Source organism: Pseudophryne corroboree, chromosome 11 (assembly GCF_028390025.1).
Source record: "Pseudophryne corroboree isolate aPseCor3 chromosome 11, aPseCor3.hap2, whole genome shotgun sequence".
Taxonomy (NCBI): Eukaryota; Metazoa; Chordata; class Amphibia; order Anura; family Myobatrachidae; genus Pseudophryne; species Pseudophryne corroboree.
Genome location: NC_086454.1, coordinates 340,632,876 through 340,652,316, shown reverse-complemented (window position 1 = coordinate 340,652,316; position 19,441 = coordinate 340,632,876). Strand labels below are relative to the sequence as shown.

The 19,441-nt window shown below is 46.0% G+C and overlaps 2 protein-coding genes across 3 annotated transcripts in view; both read left to right on the top strand.

Moving 5' to 3' along the window:
* The window catches only part of LOC134969741 (mixed lineage kinase domain-like protein), a 53,855-nt gene extending 46,973 nt beyond the window's left edge, over positions 1-6,882 (top strand). For both annotated transcript variants that reach the window (XM_063945890.1, XM_063945891.1), the window contains exon 11: positions 5,523-6,882. In XM_063945890.1, coding sequence (XP_063801960.1) covers positions 5,523-5,593 — 71 coding nt within the window. In that variant the 3' untranslated portion in view covers positions 5,594-6,882. The remainder of the gene's footprint in view (positions 1-5,522) is intronic.
* Positions 6,883-7,420: 538 nt separating this feature from the next.
* The window catches only part of RFWD3 (ring finger and WD repeat domain 3), a 66,731-nt gene continuing 54,710 nt past the window's right edge, over positions 7,421-19,441 (top strand). Inside the window, exon 1 of the mRNA XM_063945889.1 lies at positions 7,421-7,441. The gene's annotated coding sequence lies outside the window, so the exon portion shown is untranslated. The remainder of the gene's footprint in view (positions 7,442-19,441) is intronic.

Genomic DNA, 19,441 nt, shown 5'->3' with positions numbered 1-19,441 from the left:
GTACCCAGTGTTCCGGTACATATTACTGCCTCACTGTACACACGGGGCACAGCAGCCCCAATCTATTACAGCATCTGCATGGAATGTACCCAGTGTTCCGGTACATATTACTGCCTCACTGTACACACGGGGCACAGCAGCCCCAATCTATTACAGCATCTGCATGGAATGTACCCAGTGTTCCGGTACATATTACTGCCTCACTGTACACACGAGGCATAGCAGCCCCAATCTATTACAGCATTTGCATGGAATGTACCCAGTGTTCCGGTACATCTTACTGCCTCATTGTACACACGAGGCACAGCAGCCCCAGTCTGTTACCATATCTGCATGGAATGTACCCAGTGTTCCGGTACATCTTACTGCCTCACTGTACACACGAGGCACCGCGGCCCCAATCTGTTACAGTATCTGCATGGAATGTACCCAGTGTTCCGGTACATCTTACTGCCTCACTGTACACACGGGGCACAGCAGCCCCAATCTATTACAGCATCTGCATGGAATGTACCCAGTGTTCCCGTACATATTACTGCCTCACTGTACACACGAGGCACCGCAGCCCCAATCTGTTACAGCATCTGCATGGAATGTACCCAGTGTTCCAGTACATCTTACTGCCTCATTGTACACACGAGGCACAGCAGCCCCAATCTATTACAGCATCTGCATGGAATGTACCCAGTGTTCCGGTACATATTACTGCCTCACTGTACATACGAGGCATAGCAGCCCCAATCTGTTCCAGCATCTGCATGGAATGTACCCAGTGTTCCAGTACATCTTACTGCCTCACTGTACACACGGGGCACAGCAGCCCCAATCTATTACAGCATCTGCATGGAATGTACCCAGTGTTCCGGTACATATTACTGCCTCACTGTACACACGGGGCACAGCAGCCCCAATCTATTACAGCATCTGCATGGAATGTACCCAGTGTTCCGTTACATCTTACTGCCTCACTGTACACACGAGGCACAGCAGCCCCAATCTATTACAGCATCTGCATGGAATGTACCCAGTGTTCTGGTACATGTTACTGCCTCACTGTACACACGGGGCACAGCAGCGCCAATCTATTACAGCATCTGCATGGAATGTACCCAGTATTCCGGTACATATTACTGCCTCACTGTACACACAGGGCACAGCAGCCCCAATCTATTACAGCATCTGCATGGAATGTACCCAGTGTTCCCGTACATATTACTGCCGCATAGTACACACAAGGCACAGCAGCCCCAATCTATTACAGCATCTGCATGGAATGTACCCAGTGTTCCGGTACATATTACTGCCTCACTGTACACACGGGGCACAGCAGCCCCAATCTATTACAGCATCTGCATGGAATGTACCCAGTGTTCCGGTACATATTACTGCCTCACTGTACACACGGGGCACAGCAGCCCCAATCTATTACAGCATCTGCATGGAATGTACCCAGTGTTCCTGTACATCTTACTGCCGCATAGTACACACGAGGCACAGCAGCACCAATCTATTACAGCATCTGCATGGAATGTACCCAGTGTTCCGGTACATATTACTGCCTCACTGTACACACAGGGCACAGCAGCCCCAATCTATTACAGCATCTGCATGGAATGTACCCAGTGTTCCGGTACATATTACTGCCTCACTGTACACACGGGGCACAGCAGCCCCAATCTATTACAGCATCTGCATGGAATGTACCCAGTGTTCCCGTACATATTACTGCCTCACTGTACACACGGGGCACAGCAGCCCCAATCTAATACAGCATCTGCATGGAATGTACCCAGTGTTCTGGTACATGTTACTGCCTCACTGTACACACGGGGCACAGCAGCCCCAATCTATTACAGCATCTGCATGGAATGTACCCAGTGTTCCGGTACATATTACTGCCTCACTGTACACACGGGGCACAGCAGCCCCAATCTATTACAGCATCTGCATGGAATGTACCCAGTGTTCCGGTACATATTACTGCCTCACTGTACACACGGGGCACAGCAGCCCCAATCTATTACAGCATCTGCATGGAATGTACACAGTGTTCCCGTACATATTACTGCCTCACTGTACACACGGGGCACAGCAGCCCCAATCTATCACAGCATCTGCATGGAATGTACCCAGTGTTCCGGTACATCTTACTGCTCACTGTACACACGAGGTACCGCAGCCCCAATCTGTTACAGTATCTGCATGGAATGTACCCAGTGTTCCCGTACATATTACTGCCGCATAGTACACACGAGGCACAGCAGCCCCAATCTATTACAGCATCTGCATGGAATGTACCCAGTGTTCCCGTACATATTACTGCCGCATAGTACACACGAGGCACAGCAGCCCCAATCTATTACAGCATCTGCATGGAATGTACCCAGTGTTCCGGTACATATTACTGCCTCACTGTACACACGGGGCACAGCAGCCCCAATCTATTACAGCATCTGCATGGAATGTACCCAGTGTTCCGGTACATATTACTGCCTCACTGTACACACGGGGCACAGCAGCCCCAATCTATTACAGCATCTGCATGGAATGTACCCAGTGTTCCGGTACATCTTACTGCCGCATAGTACACACGAGGCACAGCAGCACCAATCTATTACAGCATCTGCATGGAATGTACACAGTATTCCAGTTCATCTTACTGCCTCACTGTACACAAGAGGCACAGCAGCCCCAATCTGTTACCGTATCTGCATGGAATATGCCCAGTGTTCCGGTACATCTTACTGCCTCATAGTTCACACGAGGCACAGCAGCCCCAATCTGTTACAGTATCTGCATGGAGTATACCCAGTATTCCAGTACATCTTACTGCCTCATAGTACACACGAGGCACAGCAACACCAATCTATTACAGCATCTGCATGGAATGTACACAGTATTCCAGTACATCTTACTGCCTCACTGTACACACGAGGCACAGCAGCCCCAATCTGTTACAGTATCTGCATGGAATATACCCAGTATTCCAGTACATCATACTGCCTCATTTTATACACGACACAGCACAGCAGCCCCAACCTGTAGATTCACATAACTTCCACCATACATTTGCAGTCCTCACATTAGTATCCAGGTTATATATGATCAGGAAGGGAGTATATATCAAGTAGATATAGACAGGCGCACATGTGGGTGGTTTCTCCTAGCAGCTGTATTGGGAGATAGTCTCCCCAAGGAATAGATAACAGTAAAATGAAAACAGCGCTAATTAAATATAATGAAAAACAATTTAATCCACATTTGTATAAACAGTTAATACTAGAAAACGTATCTGTTAAAAAACACACAGGTAATGAATGGATCTCAGGACTTATCCACCAATATATGCACTTCTTTGGAAAGCAAATGTCCAATGTTTATGTGGTAATTACTCACACATGGCCATGTTTTACCAGCAGTAGGATATTCCAGCTGTAAGATGTTTCCAAACTGTGTTCCAAATAGGGGAGTCCAAATAATTAAGCTCGTTCGGCGACGGCAGTGTTGGATCCTGGTTCACAGAGTGCTTTCGCTGGTATTGCTGTTTAGCTGGAAGTTCCCAAATCAAATGGATAGTGCTAGGTGGAGCAGTACAGTGCCTGGTGTTTGAAGACCTGATGCGTTTCGCCGCTCTTGGCGGATTTTTCAAAGGTGTTTTGGTCCCTCCAACTGACTGTCATCAATCAGGGACCAAATTAGCTAATTAGCATATATATACGAATCCCAATTAATTAAAATATCCAATGAAATACATAAACAGTAGCATAAGTGATACAAAAAAGAAATATGTTAGGTAATCTTTATTATTCCACATAACTGGAAAATGTAATGAAGCTGGAGACAAAGAATCTATATTGATTGTTTACATAAATCTGATCATATGATCGGAGTAATGATCACATGGGCCTATCACAGTGTGGCCCCATTGTGACTACTTCTGTGATCGGACTCTACATGGGCGTGGTCGAAGACCAGCTTGCGTGGGGGGGGGGAGGGTTCGGCGACCATCTGGCCCTCTATGGCCGTTGCAGTGATGATCTATTTTTTATTTGGGATGGGGCAGTAGACACAGCTTTAAATTTTGTTTCTTTTCTCAACACTAATACTTTTAATTTAACACACCTACAATTCCTCGGAGATTACTTTTTTGGATGTGACTCTTAGAATAATAGATGGCTGCATACAAACTTCCAATCACATTAAGGAAATTAGAAGTAACGCCAAGAGCGGCAAAACGCGTTAGGTATGTAGAGTCCGATCACATGACAGGAAGTAGTCACAATGGGGCCACACTGTGATAGGCCCATGTGATCCTTACTCCGATCATATGATCAGATTTATGTAAACAATCAATATAGATTCTTTGTCTCCAGCTTCATTACATTTTCCAGTTATGTGGAATAATAAAGATTACCTAACATATTTCTTTTTTGTATCACTTATGCTACTGTTTATGTATTTTATTGGATATTTTAATTAATTAGGATTCGTATACATGCTAATTAGCTAATTTGGTCCCTGATTGATGACAGTCAGTTGGAGGGACCAAAACACCTTTGAAAAATCCGCCAAGAGCGGCGAAACGCGTCAGTTCTTCAAACACCAGGCACTGGACTGCTCCACCTAGCACTATCCATTTGATTTGGGAACTTCCAGCTAAACAGCAATACCAGCGAAAGCACTCTGTGAACCAGGATCCAACACTGCCGTCGCCGAACGAGCTTAATCATTTGGACTCCCCTATTTGGAACACAGTTTGGAAACATCTTACAGCTGGAATATCCTACTGCTGGTAAAACATGGCCATATGTGAGTAATTACCACATAAACATTGGACATTTGCTTTCCAAAGAAGTGCATATATTGGTGGATAAGTCCTGAGATGCATTCATTATAAATGTGTATTAAATTGTTTTTAATTATATATATTTAGCGCTGTTTTCATTTTACTGTTATATATGATCAGACCTTCAAGGGGCTTTTGGGTCAGTCTGTAATTATCAAGGCCAAATAATTTCCATCTGTTTTCTAAATCCAGCACGGAAAGGTCTGTATGTAATCCTATCTTGCCACGACACAATAGACTGCTAGATGGCCTCCCTCTTGGTTTAGCCTCTGTAGTGTTTCTCCGTATAATCCTACCACAAGATTCCTTCTCCTGTTGTAAAGCTCAGTACCCACGGGCCGATGCGGGAGAGATGCGTGCTGAGCGAACCGCTCAGCACACATCTCTCCTGCCGCTCAGCACAGCGCGATCTGTGCTGAGCGTGCGGGGGGAGGACGGGGGGGCCGCTCGTTTCCCCCAGCGGCTGAAGTGAGCGACCCGCTAGATTGGTTTGCATGCAGGCCAATCTAGCAGCAGCGATAGCGATGTGCGGGGCCGCGCATCGCTATCGCCGAGGGGGCTACACACGGAGCGATCATGCCGATATTCTAAGCAATCTAGTCAGATTGCTTAGAATATCGCTCCGTGAGTACCCCCCTTTAGTCTTTTCTCTTATACCGTTTTCTATTGTTTGCAGAAATTGCTGATGTACTGATTGCCCACCTGAGCCAGACAGAAGCCCAGGAAGCAGCCGACCAGATGCAGTGACCTCTGAGAGGAGACAGGCACGGGTTCTCCAATGGTAGCACACCACAAGGACATGGACACAGACAGCAGACCGCCAACAGTTCCGCAGTGGCTCTGTGACGTCACTAGTTAAGGTCGACAGTCAATAGATCGACATGGTAAAAAAGTAAAATGGTCAACACTGAACAGGTCGACACATGAATAGGTTGACATTACATTTTGTCTGTTTTTGGTGTCGTTTTTTTTGCGTAACGTGACCAGAAACCCCAATTAGTGCACCACGTCCCCTTGCATGCGGGTAAGGTGCCTCGCTCCGCTATGCTCAGCACAGGTTACTATTCCCAATCATAGTCCATTAAGTATGAAAAAGTTAAAAAAAATGTTAAAAAGTCACGTAGACCTTTTCATGTGTCAACCTTTCCCGTGTCGACTATTTTAACATGTTGACCTTTTTCCCATGTCGACCAATAGTGGTTGACCTATTGACTTTCGACCTAAGTACTGTCAACCTACCATCCGGATACCATACAAGATTGGGACAAATATAACTTCTTATTGGTTCCATTTATAAAAATGAGTCGATTCCCCAATAGATGGGTGGTGATGCTGAATGGATTGACCAGAAGGTTGTACAGTTTCTAAAACTGGACCACCCGGTGAGTCCAAGTATTTACAGAGGTGGAATCACTGATACCGTCACATTGCTCAAGGACTCCGGGATCCCTCCTGGATTTTATAATAGATTCAGCCGACTGTCTATTGCACTTTTAACTTTTTTAAACATCTTTTTTTTAAACATTTTCAATTGGCTTTAAATCCAAGTGCCGGATTTCCTTAGGAATTAGTCTGTATTGTAACACATTTGCATTTACAGTAAATATAAAAAAATAAGTCATGGTTCAGTACAACCAGCAAGTCCCAAGTGTCGGGATCCTTCGAGCCTTCCTGCCGCATCTACCATTGCCTGCTTTCCACAAGTCTGGAATTCAAGTTCCTCAAATGTCGTTGCAACAGGTTCCACAATCACAGACTATGTGGTCTTGCTGAGCCTACACTCCCTGCTAAGTCATTGTGTTCATTCTGCAGAGTGCTTCAGCCTGGTCTCGTGTTCTTTATTTTTCCTCGGCCTAGATACTTTTGTTCTGATTCAGATAAGCTTCATGTAGTAGTGTTTGGACTTTCAAGTCCTGTGTGCTCCAGCATTATACAAGCAAGTATTGGCCAACTCTCACTTATTCTTTGCATGTGTCCCCAGGTTTTATCCTTCTATTATGCTCATGTCACGTTAATAAACCATTCAGGTCACATTTTGTTGTGTCAGACCTTACACTATGGTTAAAATAGACAATAGAGCAGCCGTTCTACTGCCCTTGTGGCTGCACAATACCAAGTAGATCTTGATTAAGCCCAGTGGGATAGATGTATTAACCTGCAGAAGGCATAAGGAAGTGATAAACCAGTGATATGTGCAAGGTGATACACGCACCAGCCAATCAGCTCCAATATGTAAATTAACAGTTAGGATCTGATTGGCTGGTGCCTTTATCGCCTTGCACATATCACTGGTTTATCACTTCCTTATGCCTTCTCCAGGTTAATACATCTGCCCCAGTATTCCAAGTTACAGTGAACCTTTTCCAAAACTAGAGTAGCGCTAGTGTTTCTTCACCTTATCTGATCCATGGTATTTTCTTGGACCCAAGAAGAAGTCACTTTCTATTAAAAGGTGAACAAATTCTGGGACCCCACTTTGGGTTCTGACCTATAAATGGCACCAGAGTCCTGATAAATCTGTCAGCAGCACCCTACGGAAATGCCACCAGCATTAGGGAGGATACACATCGAGGGGAACTGAAAGTGCATCTAGATGTAAGTGTATCTAGAGCAGTGTTTCCCAACCGCGGTCCTCAAGGCACACTAACAGTCCTGGTTTTAGTGATCTCCAGGCTTGAACACAGGTGACTTAATTAGTACCTCAGTTATTTTGATTTAACATCTGTGCTGAAGCCTGGATATCACTAAAACCTGCACTGTTGGTGTGCCTTGAGGACCGTGGTTGGAAATGCCTGATCTAGAGGTTATTTTATTATGTTCTGGTGCAAGGTTATGCAGCATGCAGCACTCCAGCTGATGTGGAACTATGTGTCCCAGTATGTCCTGGCACAGTTTTGCTGATATAGCATTGTAAAACTGTGGCAGGGCATGCTGGGATGTATAGTTTCCCAGCAACTGGTGCGCCAGCTCTAGTGAATCAGAAATTGTTATTTTGTAATGACAAAATGACACAAAATGTAATCCGTATGGTTTATATCTATCAGGAATCATAACAGACACTACATTATTATTTGCATGACCCTGGGCCAGATTCACAGATGTAAGCATACCCGGTGCTTTGCGTACAGCTCTGATGACTGGAGATCTGCACATTAGCAGGGTCTGTACTGTGCACAAAAATGTGACCTGGTTGCGACACCCGCTATTTGGACATAATATTTCTTACCATACTGTAAGTAATTATATTTTAACACAAGTTGCACTAGCACAGTGATAAACTCAGTAGGTGACCCTCATGGGGTCTACTAGATAAAGTGTCTGTAAGGGTCTGTAAACCATGATTAAGTGAAATTACTGTATTAAGAGACTGGACACCCATTGTGGCCAGCCAGGCATCTGATGGTATCCAGTATCCAAAAAGTCTGTTTGACATATTATTTATTTATTAACAGTTTATTATATAGCGCAGCATATTCCGTTGCGCTTTAGATATTAGAACAACAGTAATAGAACAAAACTGGGTAAAAACAGTCAGACATAGGGCCTAATTCAGACCTGAGCGCATGCAGGCTTTTTTTTGCACTGCAGCGACCAGGTAGTCGCCGCCTACAGGGGGAGGGGGTAATCGCTGTGCAGAGGTACAAACGCTTGTGCACAGTCTCTGCACAGCTCAGGACTTACTCAGCCGCTGCAATGATCCTGGATGGAGCTGACGTCAGGAACCCTCCCAGGAAACGGCCGGGCACGCCTGCGTTTTCCTGGACACTCCCTGAAAATGGTGAGTTGCCGCCCACGAACGCCTTCTTCCTGTCAATCTACTTGCGATCGTCGCTGTTTTTTTCGTAGAATCCGTCGCTGGGCGACCCCTGTCGCGGGGCAGCGACGCGCCTGCGCATAACGGTCCACACGCATGCGCTGTTCAGACCCGATCGCACGGCTGCAAAAAAAGGCAGCGTGCGTTCGGGTCTGAATGACCCCCATAGAGGTAGAAAGGCATTCCTCGCAAGCTTACAATCTATAGACATGGCTGTAGAAATTGGCTTTGACTGGCTAGTTGAAAACTATGGCGGTAATTCAGACCTGATCGCTGCTGTGCGTTTTCCCACAGCCTGCGATCAGATCTGAACTGCGCATGCGTATGGACGACTGCACCGAGCATCGGTGTATAATGACGGGATGGTGAGAAAAAAGCGATCACACGGGCGATCGCAAGGTGAATGACAGGAAGAGGCCATCTGTGGGTGGCAACTGACCGTTTTGTAGGAGTGTCCGGGAAAACGCAGGAGGGACCAGGCGATTGGAGGGAGGGTGTCTGACATCAACTCCGGCCCCGATCACCAGGAAACCACCGCAGTGGCTGAGTAAGTCCTGGGCTGAGCAGAAACTGCACAAACTGATGTTTGTGCAGTTCTGCTACACATGTGATCTCACGTCTGCGCACACTCCATACACTCCCCCTGTAGGCGGCAACTACCTGATCGCAGGGATGCAAAAAACGCACCCTAGCGATCAGGTCTGAATTACCCCCTATAACTCAAGCTAAAATAATTTTTCCTGACCCTATTAAACTTTCTAGATCTGATTCTATTTATTCCAAACACAGCACGTTTGACCTGTGTTCGGCAGTATTCAAATGATTTTAGGATTAACAAAATTTGAGATGGCACCAGCTACCCCGTGCAAGCCTAGTTGGTCATTCTGACCCGTTCGCTCGCTGCTTTTTGTCACAGCCGAGCGAACGGGTCTCTACTGCGCCGGTGCCGCAGTGCGCCGGCGCATGCCAGACGGCTGAAGGCCGTAGCAAGGCTGCGATCTCCTCTGCCTGTTTGACAGGCAGAGGCGGTCGCTGGGCGGGAGGGGGCGGAATGGCGGCGTTTGGCCGCCGTTTCGTGGGAGCGGTCCGGCCAACGCAGGCGTGGCCGGACCAAAAGGGAGGCTGGCCGCAGTGGCTCTGTGACGTCACTAGTTAAGGTCGACAGTCAATAGATCGACATGGTAAAAAAGTAAAATGGTCAACACTGAACAGGTCGACACATGAATAGGTTGACATTACATTTTGTCTGTTTTTGGTGTCGTTTTTTTTGCGTAACATGACCAGAAACCCCAATTAGTGCACCACGTCCCCTTGCATGCGGGTAAGGTGCCTCGCTCCGCTATGCTCAGCACAGGTTACTATTCCCAATCATAGTCCATTAAGTATGAAAAAGTAAAAAAAAATGTTAAAAAGTCACGTAGACCTTTTCATGTGTCAACCTTTCCCGTGTCGACTATTTTAACATGTTGACCTTTTTCCCATGTCGACCAATAGTGGTTGACCTATTGACTTTCGACCTAAGTACTGTCAACCTACCATCCGGATACCATACAAGATTGGGACAAATATAACTTCTTATTGGTTCCATTTATAAAAATGAGTCGATTCCCCAATAGATGGGTGGTGATGCTGAATGGATTGACCAGAAGGTTGTACAGTTTCTAAAACTGGACCACCCGGTGAGTCCAAGTATTTACACCATTCCAAAAATTCATAAAAACCTTGACAATCCCCGGGTCACCCAGTAATGTTGTGGTTCAAACCAACTACCCTTAGCTATCTGTGTGGACCAACTTATGTGGATGTGAATGTAGAATATGATATCTCTGAGGCGTTGTTTAGCTCCTGGTGTAGTTGTCTCACTGTCATGACCGGCCGGACGATTCTCTGGATAGGTCAATCTGAGAATTGCCTCCAGTGGCTTATAGTTACCTCAACGCGTGTGGTTTATGAAAACACGGTAACTGCCACCATCAAAGGAAGATGAAACTGTGTCAATGCCAGCCAGTCCATTGCAGATATCTGAATCCAGAATTATTAATTGCCCGCTCACTTACACTTTGGTAGTAGCTTTGGTTTCATAGTCTTGCAGATTCACCAAGAGACATTGAGAATACACTAGAATTAATTATCTTTTAATTCAAACAAAATAATCCAAGGTATGAATATAAAAAGATTACAAATGGAAAGGAAATACAGTACATATAAATCTCAGGAAAAATAATACAGGAGATAATTTTTCAGAAGCTTAACACTTGCTCAAAAGAACTTCCGATATGAGGGGGCTTCACAGGTTAGGTTGATTCATTCCTAGTGCTCTTGGCTGCAACCACAAAGAAAATTAACACTGAGCTTTTAGGGAGAGGTGGAATTATACTTTTTTTGTAGCCCCACTCCTCCCTCCCACCTTTTGTATATTTTAACTAGCTCACTGCTGAACACGTATGGGATCATGGCCTCCCAAGTCTGTAACTCAGTAGACAGGGGGGTGGGGGGGATTTGGCATAGATGGGACACAGACATTCCATTCTTCTGAAGAGGTGAAATTCTACTTTCATTTATTATTCCTGGCCTAGCATGACCAGGTCTGGTTGAGGATGAATGATGCAGTTTTCTAAACCCCCCCCCCCCCCCCCAAACATTTGTGACTGGTACAAGATAAGAGGTCATTATCTGTTCCCTGAACATAACTTTCTCCTCCCATTTCCCTGGATAAAGTCAGGTCAACTACAGGACACAGCTTAGCATCCATGTTGTTCCACCCAAGGGTCTATTCATGCCCTTACATAAGAAACACTTCTAATATTGCTGACGGCGTGTAACTGTCACATCTCCGTCACAGACACCCATCCCGGAACTTTGCAATTGAGACTTACTGGCAGTGTATGTACTAAATTTACTTTAAGAGGTATTACTACAATGATAAGATACACTGGCCTTTTGTCTGATACTGTTTGGAGAGTGAGCAGTTTTTTTGTATTTATCATTTAATACATATAGAATGGCACAAGGTAATATTGGCTACTTAGATGATAACTTATTGTCCCAGGCTGAACAAGGGGCGGTGTCAATGACTGACGAAGACATTGATAAAGTGCTGTTTGATCAGGTGGACTTTATTGCCTTATCTGCGGAGACCTCTGCTGATGTATACTATCAGTTACTTAAACTCAGGCATTGAGAAACTAATATAACGTTGCATGGACAATTTCTCTCTGAGTATTATTGCAATAAGCAGATTATCTCGGGGGAGGGGGTCGCCGGTTATAGGCAGGAATAATCCTGTCTTTTTGTAGCCACTGATGTAACAGTGTACTGAACAAGTGTTCCCTGATTTGATCTTGCTTGTAGTGGGGGAAGTGGGATCTGAGGTGAAGAAAACTATAATATCACCATCATACCCACACTACTAGAATATAAAAGCAACAATTGTCTTGATGGATTGCAGGGCCAGGTTGACTCCTACAAGAAATAACTCACTGCCTTTAAAAGAAAAAAAAAATCACAGGGTGTATAGGTGGCTTCTGGGAGATTCAGCAACCAACAGAGAACACTGAGGCAACGCAGAGAGAGAGGTGTTCTATCTTTCCAGCTTAAGTCTGGTTCTTCTTTCTCTACCTCAGATACAGAGACGAGATCACCTAGTGGCTTTTTTAATGTACCAGCATAGATTCTTCACAGGAACTTCTAGACACCAGAGACGTGAGCCACCCAGGCCACACCCGCACAGATAGGGCCACAAGGAGAAGCGGAGGCAGGATGAGGGTTTAGACCTAGTCTTTAATCTGTTGGATCATGTATTGAACAAGGCTGAGAGGAGGTTATTATCTAAAGGCTTATTTTTTGTTCACATAGACAAGGCAGATTTGGCTGGGAGGTTGATCACTATATATTTGGACTCACAATTCATCTGCGTGAATTCTTTGGTGAACATACAAAACTGGCTACATCAAAATTTGTTTCTAAATCACAATTAGGTCCAGCATCGCATAATGCGAGCGTGAAAACTTATTTGTGACTGCACAAGAAGTGGCCACTACTATCCTGCCACGTATGTATGATTATTTGCCTTTTGAGGACAAGGAAGCCCGGTGGGCACTGCGCTCCAACAATCATATTGTGATTAGAAGAGCGGAAAAGGGTGAAGCAGTCGTCATCCAGAAATGGATGGACTATGATGAGGAAGTACCGAGGCAATTGCCAGATAGTCTGACCTATATTAAGCTTGACTACCACCCTATTGGAGATAAGAGAGCTAAAGTTGATTGTTCAATGAATAGGGGAGTGCCACATAGATGGTTGGATGATAAAATGTATGCTTTTCTGTTGACAAACCGATATGCTCAATTGTCTATACTTTGCCCAAAATCCACAAATCACTGGCAAAACCTCCAGACTGACCCATAATTTTGGCTAAGGGGTCGCTGCTCCAACCATCAGTCATTTTTGTAGACAGTTTCCTACAGCCTTTAGTCTTAGGGAGTTCCACCTTTATCAAAGACACAGGAGACTCCCTGACCCAACTGATAAATATAGATGGGTTGCTGGATGGAATATTATTGGCTGTACAAGATGTCTGCTCTCTATAAATAAAATAAATCTACCTCCAGGCGCATTTTATCTATTAGCGTTATGCTATCAGTGCTTTGATTATATACATATATTGCTTCTAATACATTGCTTTTATTCTGAACCATCGGCATCATATTTTATATTGGATCCACTTGCATGTTTTTTTAATTGAATTATTTTGTTTACTGTCTATACACTATTATTCTGCATGATGACGGACTGGACACCCCGAGAACTGCGCTAGTTTCTGCAAAAATTTGTGGTCCGCCTGTTGAATTTATAGTTTAATTAGCTGAGCTAGTATTGAGAAATAACCATTTTCTATACAAGGATATCTACTATATGCAGCGGTCTAGAACCACAACAGGATCAGAATCAGAATCAGCTTTATTGGCCAGGTGTACTCACGTACACTAGGAATTTTTTGTGGTACAGTGCATCGCCAAGCAGCAACATGAAGGGGGAATACATAGCATAAGAAGGGGGAAAACGTAGCATACATTACACATATGAGATCATACTGCACATTGCAACTGTACGATAGACTCAACATATTAGACACATTATACATGTTAGACTTTTTATATATTGTTCAGCTGGTGGACAGCTAGTGGGAAGAAGCTTTTAATGGATCTGGTCGACTTCGTGGGAATGGACCTGTAGCGTCTGCCTGATGGAAGCGGTTCAAACAGTTTGTGACCTGGGTGCTGCCTATCTGTCACGATTTTCTCCGCTCGCTTCCTAACCCTAGACTGGTGTAATTCCTGGATGGGAGGAAGGTCAGCCCCAGCAATCTTTTCAGCTGTCCTCACCACCCTTTGCAGCCTCCGTCTGTCACTCTCATTGGCAGCTCCATACTAGACTGTGATCGAGGAACATAGAACAGTTTCTACGGTCGCTGTGTAGAAGATGAGCAGCAGCTTCTGCAGGATTTTGAATTTCCTGAGTTGCCTCAGATAGAACATCCACTGCTGGGCCTTCTTCTTTACGACAGTGCTTATGTTGGGTCCCCATTTGAGGTCTCTGGAAATGTTTGACCCCAGGAATTTGAAGGAGTCAACCCATGAAACCACGCTGTCGGCTATTACGAGTGGTTGCATTGCATTGGGTTTCCTTCTGAAGTGCACCACCATCTCAACTGTTTTGAGGGGATTTAGGTCAAGGTTGTTCCTGCCGCACCACTGCGTTAGCCATTCCACTTCGTGTCTGTATGCAGATTTGTCTTTGTCCTTGATTAAGCCGATGATGGTGGTGTCGTCTGCAAATTTTATAATTTTTACTGATTGCTTGGCCGAGATGCAGTCGTTGGTATATAGAGAGAAGAGCAGGGGGGAGAGGACACGTCATTGAGGGTCTCCCGTGCTGATCGTGTGCCAACTAAATGTGAATGACCCGGCTTTCACCACCTGTTTCCTTGCTGTCAGGAAGTCGACGATCCAGAAGCATGTTGATTCTGGGATCCCTAAGGAGAGGAGTTTGGCTTGCAGAATATTGGGGATCATTGTGTTGAATGACGAACTGAAGTCGACAAATAGAACCCTCGCATAAGAGCCCGGTCGGTCTAGGTGCTTTAGGATGTAGTGCAGCCCCAAGTTAACTGCGTCCTTGACACTCCTGTTCGCTCGGTATGCAAACTGCAACGGGTCTAGGTGGGTGTTAGTTGCTTCTCTCAGGTGGTTCAGCACCAGCCGTTCAAACACTTTTATTGCCACAGATGTTAGTGCGATTGGCCTGTAGTCATTAAGGTCTTTTGCAGCTGCGCTCTTTGGAAGCAAGATGATTGTAGAATATTTAAAGCAGGAGGGAACCCTGCACGTCTCCAGTGAGGTGTTGAAGATCATGGAGAAGATGGGGGCGAGGTGAACAGCACAGTTCTTTAGGGCAGATGGCAATACTCCGTCCGGGCCTGTGGCTTTCCTAGGTTTGACCCTTCTGAACATTCCTTCTACCTCTTTCTGATCCACCCGCAGTGCCTAGGAGTGGGTGGTCAGCTTTGCCCGGGACAGGGGTAGGACTCGGACAGGGGGCCTCCTTCTCAAATCTGTAGTATAAGTTGTTCAGCTTGTCCGCCAGTTCCTGGTGCATGAGAGTGGGTTTTCGGGTTTTCTTGTAGTAGGTTATAGCTTGCCTACCTCTCCAAACTGATGCGGGGTCGTTGGCAGAAAGACTGTTAGTCAGCTTGTTGGAGAATTGGTATTTAGCCAGCCTGATTTTACGTGTCAGGGAGTTCCTGGCCTGTTTGTACAGGGCCCTGTCCCTACTGCTGTATGCCTCCTCCTTGGTCCAACAAAGCTTCCTGAGCTGGGAGTTGAACCAAGGCTTGTTGTTATTGAAGGTGCGGACTGTTTTTGTTGGCACACACGTGTCCTCGCAGAAGCTGATATAGGATGTCACTACATCAGCCAGGTCGTCCAGGTCGGTAGCAGAAGTTTCAAAAGCCCTCTAATCTGTGCAGTCAAAACAGGCCTGAGGCTTCAGATTTGCTTTGCTTGTCCAGCGTTTGACGGACCTGACCATGGGCTTTTCCGTCCTCAGCTTTTGAATGTATGTGGGGAGCAGATGAACTATGCAGTGGTCGGAGAGACTTAGGGCGGTGCGGGGCATGGACCGGTAAGATGTCTTGATGGAGGTATAGCAGTTGCATCATTTGTGCTTGCTTGGGGGGGGGGGGGGGGGGGGAGAGATATAAACATACTTTGGAATGTAAGCTCTCACGAGCAGGGCCCTCTTCCCTCATGTGCTTATCCTTTTTCTTACTTTAATAATCTTCAATTGCACCAAATCCAGCAGTCTTCTGCCACCTGATACTTATTCCAGTGTCATCTGCTGATGTAGCTATGTTTATATACCTTGTACTTGTCCTATATTGTCAACTGTAAGTTGCTGTTTTCCTGTTTTGATTATTTGTTTATGTACTCTGTAATTGGGCGCTGCGGAACCCTTGTGGCGCCATATAAATAAAGGATAATAAATACACCCCACCAGTACTGCTGAGGCAAATTCCCGGTGGGAGTAGAACGGGTTGCAGTTAATGATAAGCGTCTCCAATTGCGGGCTGCTTGATTTACTTAGGATGATAACCCTTTGTTCAATGTAAAAGCAGATGCCACCGCCTCTGGTTTTTCCGGTGAGGTCCTTATCGCGGTCGGCTCTGAAGAGGCTGTAGCCTGGCAGTGACAGTGTGGAGTCGGCAATTAGGTCGGCCAGCCACGTCTCAGTGAAGCGGTGCCCGACCTTGAGATGCTCATGAGCAGGGATAGTCCATCCATCTTGTTCGCGAGGGATCGAGTGTTTGAGAGTAGGATTGCTGGAAGAGCAGATTGGTGGCATCTGCGTCTCCACTTGAGTAGGGCCCCAGCACCGCAGCCCCTCTTGCGGGTCCCGTGCCTTTTGTGACCTCCATTCCGCCCTTCAGTCCGCTGGGGGTCCCACTCGGGAACCTTGTCCACTGTTCCAGCCGCAGCTGTTGGGGCGTGCCCAGTCCATCCTGGGTGGGCCAGCATGCCAGCCTGGGTTGTCGTTGCTCCACTGCTGGGAGTGTGGTTGCGGAGCACCCGCCGGTCATTGTCCCATGCCACGGGGGCCTTTTCTGGTGGTGTCGCAGGGGGCCAGCTTCGCACCGCAGCTCTAAGGGGCGGATGCCGCACCGCGACTGCAGGAGCACCATCCTGTGCAAACATCTACATGACCGCTTATGAGACGACACTATAACTCCTGTTTAAAGATTTTTTTAGGTAGTTTATAAGAGGGTAGTTCAATGAGTAAGATAACAAGCCTTCTCACTTGTGTAAAGTTCTCTATTGTATTCTAATTTCCTGCCCTACCAGAGCTATCATTAGACTGCGCCTCATATCGGTCATACTGTCCCAACATCACGAGTAAGATGGCGGGGCTGGCAGACACATGGTCTAACATTGCGTAGCGTGATCAAATTTCTGTGTCTACAGGTCACATCAGCAGAAATTCATCACCAACTTGTCGAAGTGCACGATCATGTCATGGAAACAGGTTTGGGGTTTGTAGATAATATATATAAAACAAAACTGGGTAATAACAGACAGACATAGAACAGACAGACATTGCAAGCTTACAACCTATAGGGGAAGCAGGCATTGATACACATGGCTAGGTGCTATCTATTGCATAAAGGTCCACTAGATTGCAAAGGCTCTTGGTGGGCTGTATGATATGGTCACACAGTGATGTTGGCCTGGGGTCAGGAGGATGGAAAAGTGAAGAAATAGAAATTATGTGAGGATATGTGTGGACTGTACAGTGGGGAGGTAACTGGATAGGAAAGTTTATGAAATTTATAAAATTATTATAGTCTGTGGCCGGAGGACACATTTGCCACATGGTTAAAGGCGGCCACGGCACGTAAGCTGTTAACCCTTAAGTGCCCGGTGCCATTTTGAGGACAATAGGCGCATGGCGCCACTGTTAAATGTACTTACAGCGCGGACTGTTTAAAAATATGTTTAATGACGTGTTTTAACATGTCAGATGTAGTGCTCTGTGCAGGATAGCATGTTTAAATGTATTTATATTTAAGATGTGGTCACATGTATTTTAAAGGGAAAAAATTGGATTTTAATTACCTACCGGTAAATCCTTTTCTCGTAGTCCATAGAGGATGCTGGGGTCCACATTAGTACCATGGGGTATAGACGGGTCCACTAGGAGCCATTGGCACTTTAAGAGTTTGAGAGTGTGGCTGGCTCCTCCCTCTATGCCCCTCCTACCAGACTCAGTCTAGAAACTGTGCCCGAGAAGATGGACAACTTCGAGAGAAGGATTTTACACAGATAGTGGCGAGATTCACACCAGCTCACACATACAAGGCAAACCAAGCTAACTAGCTTGAAAACTCAGCAACGGCTGAACAAGATTACTTAACCAAGTAACAAAACAGTACTTAACCAAAAACTAAGCAGTACTGAACTAAGTAACCACTGCAGGATCACGAAGAGCTGGGCGGGCGCCCAGCATCCTCTATGGACTACGAGAAAAGGATTTACCGGTAGGTAACTACGTCCTAGAGGATGCTGGGGTGCACATTAGTACCATGGGGATGTACCAAAGCTCCCAGAACGGGAGGGAAAGCGTGGACTGATTGACCAAACTTCAGGTCCTCAAAGGCCAAAGTATCAAACTTGTAAAACTTAACAAACGTGTTCGACCCAGACCAAGTAGCCCCACGGCAAAGCTGCAAAGTCGAGACACCCCGGGCAGTCGCCCAGGAAGAACCCACCTTACGAGTAGAATGGGCCTTAACAGATGTTGGACACGACAATCCTGCCGTAGAATACGCGACAATCCTGCCGTAGAATACGCATGCTGGATAGTGAACCTGATCCAGTGAGAGATCGTCGTCTGCTTAGAAGCAGGACACCCAAGTCTTTTGGTATCATACAGGACAAACAGAGAGTCCGATTAACTGTGACGAGCAGTCCTCTTCACATAGACCTTCAAAGCCCTCACAACATCCAAGGACTTTGCTGCAATTGAGGAGTCAGTAGCTACTGGCACCACAATAGGTTGGTTGATATGAAAAGCCGATACAACCTTTGGAAGGAACTGCTGACGCGTCCTGAGCTCAGCTCTATCCTCGTGGAAGATTAAGTAGGGGCTTTTTTCAGGACAAAGCCCCCACTTCCGACACCCGTCGAACAGAAGCTAAGGCCAACAAAGTGACAGCCTTCCACGTGAGAAACTTGACCTCAGCCTCCTGAGGAGGCTCAAACCAATCCGATTGCAGGAAATGCAACACCACGTTAAGATCCCAGGGTGCCGTCTGCGCCACAAATGGAGGTTGGATGTGCAGAACCCCTTTCAGAAAAGTCTGAACCTCAGGGAGGGTAGCCAACTGTTTCTGGAGGAAAATGGATAAAGCCGAAATCTGGACCTTAAGGGATCCCAACCGCAGGCCCATATCCACACCTGTTTGCAGGAAGAGGAGAAACCGCCCAAGTTGAAACTCCACCGTAGGAAACTTCTTGGATTCACACCAAGACACATATTTTTTCCAAATGCGATGATAATGTTTAGACGTTACTCCTTTCCTAGCCTGTATCAGGGTAGGAATAACCTTGCTCGGAATACCCTTCCGGGCTAAGATCTGGCGTTCAACCTCCATGCCGTCAAACGTAGCCGCGGTAAGTCTTGATAAGCGAACGGCCCCTGTTGCAGAAGATCCTCGCAAAGAGGAA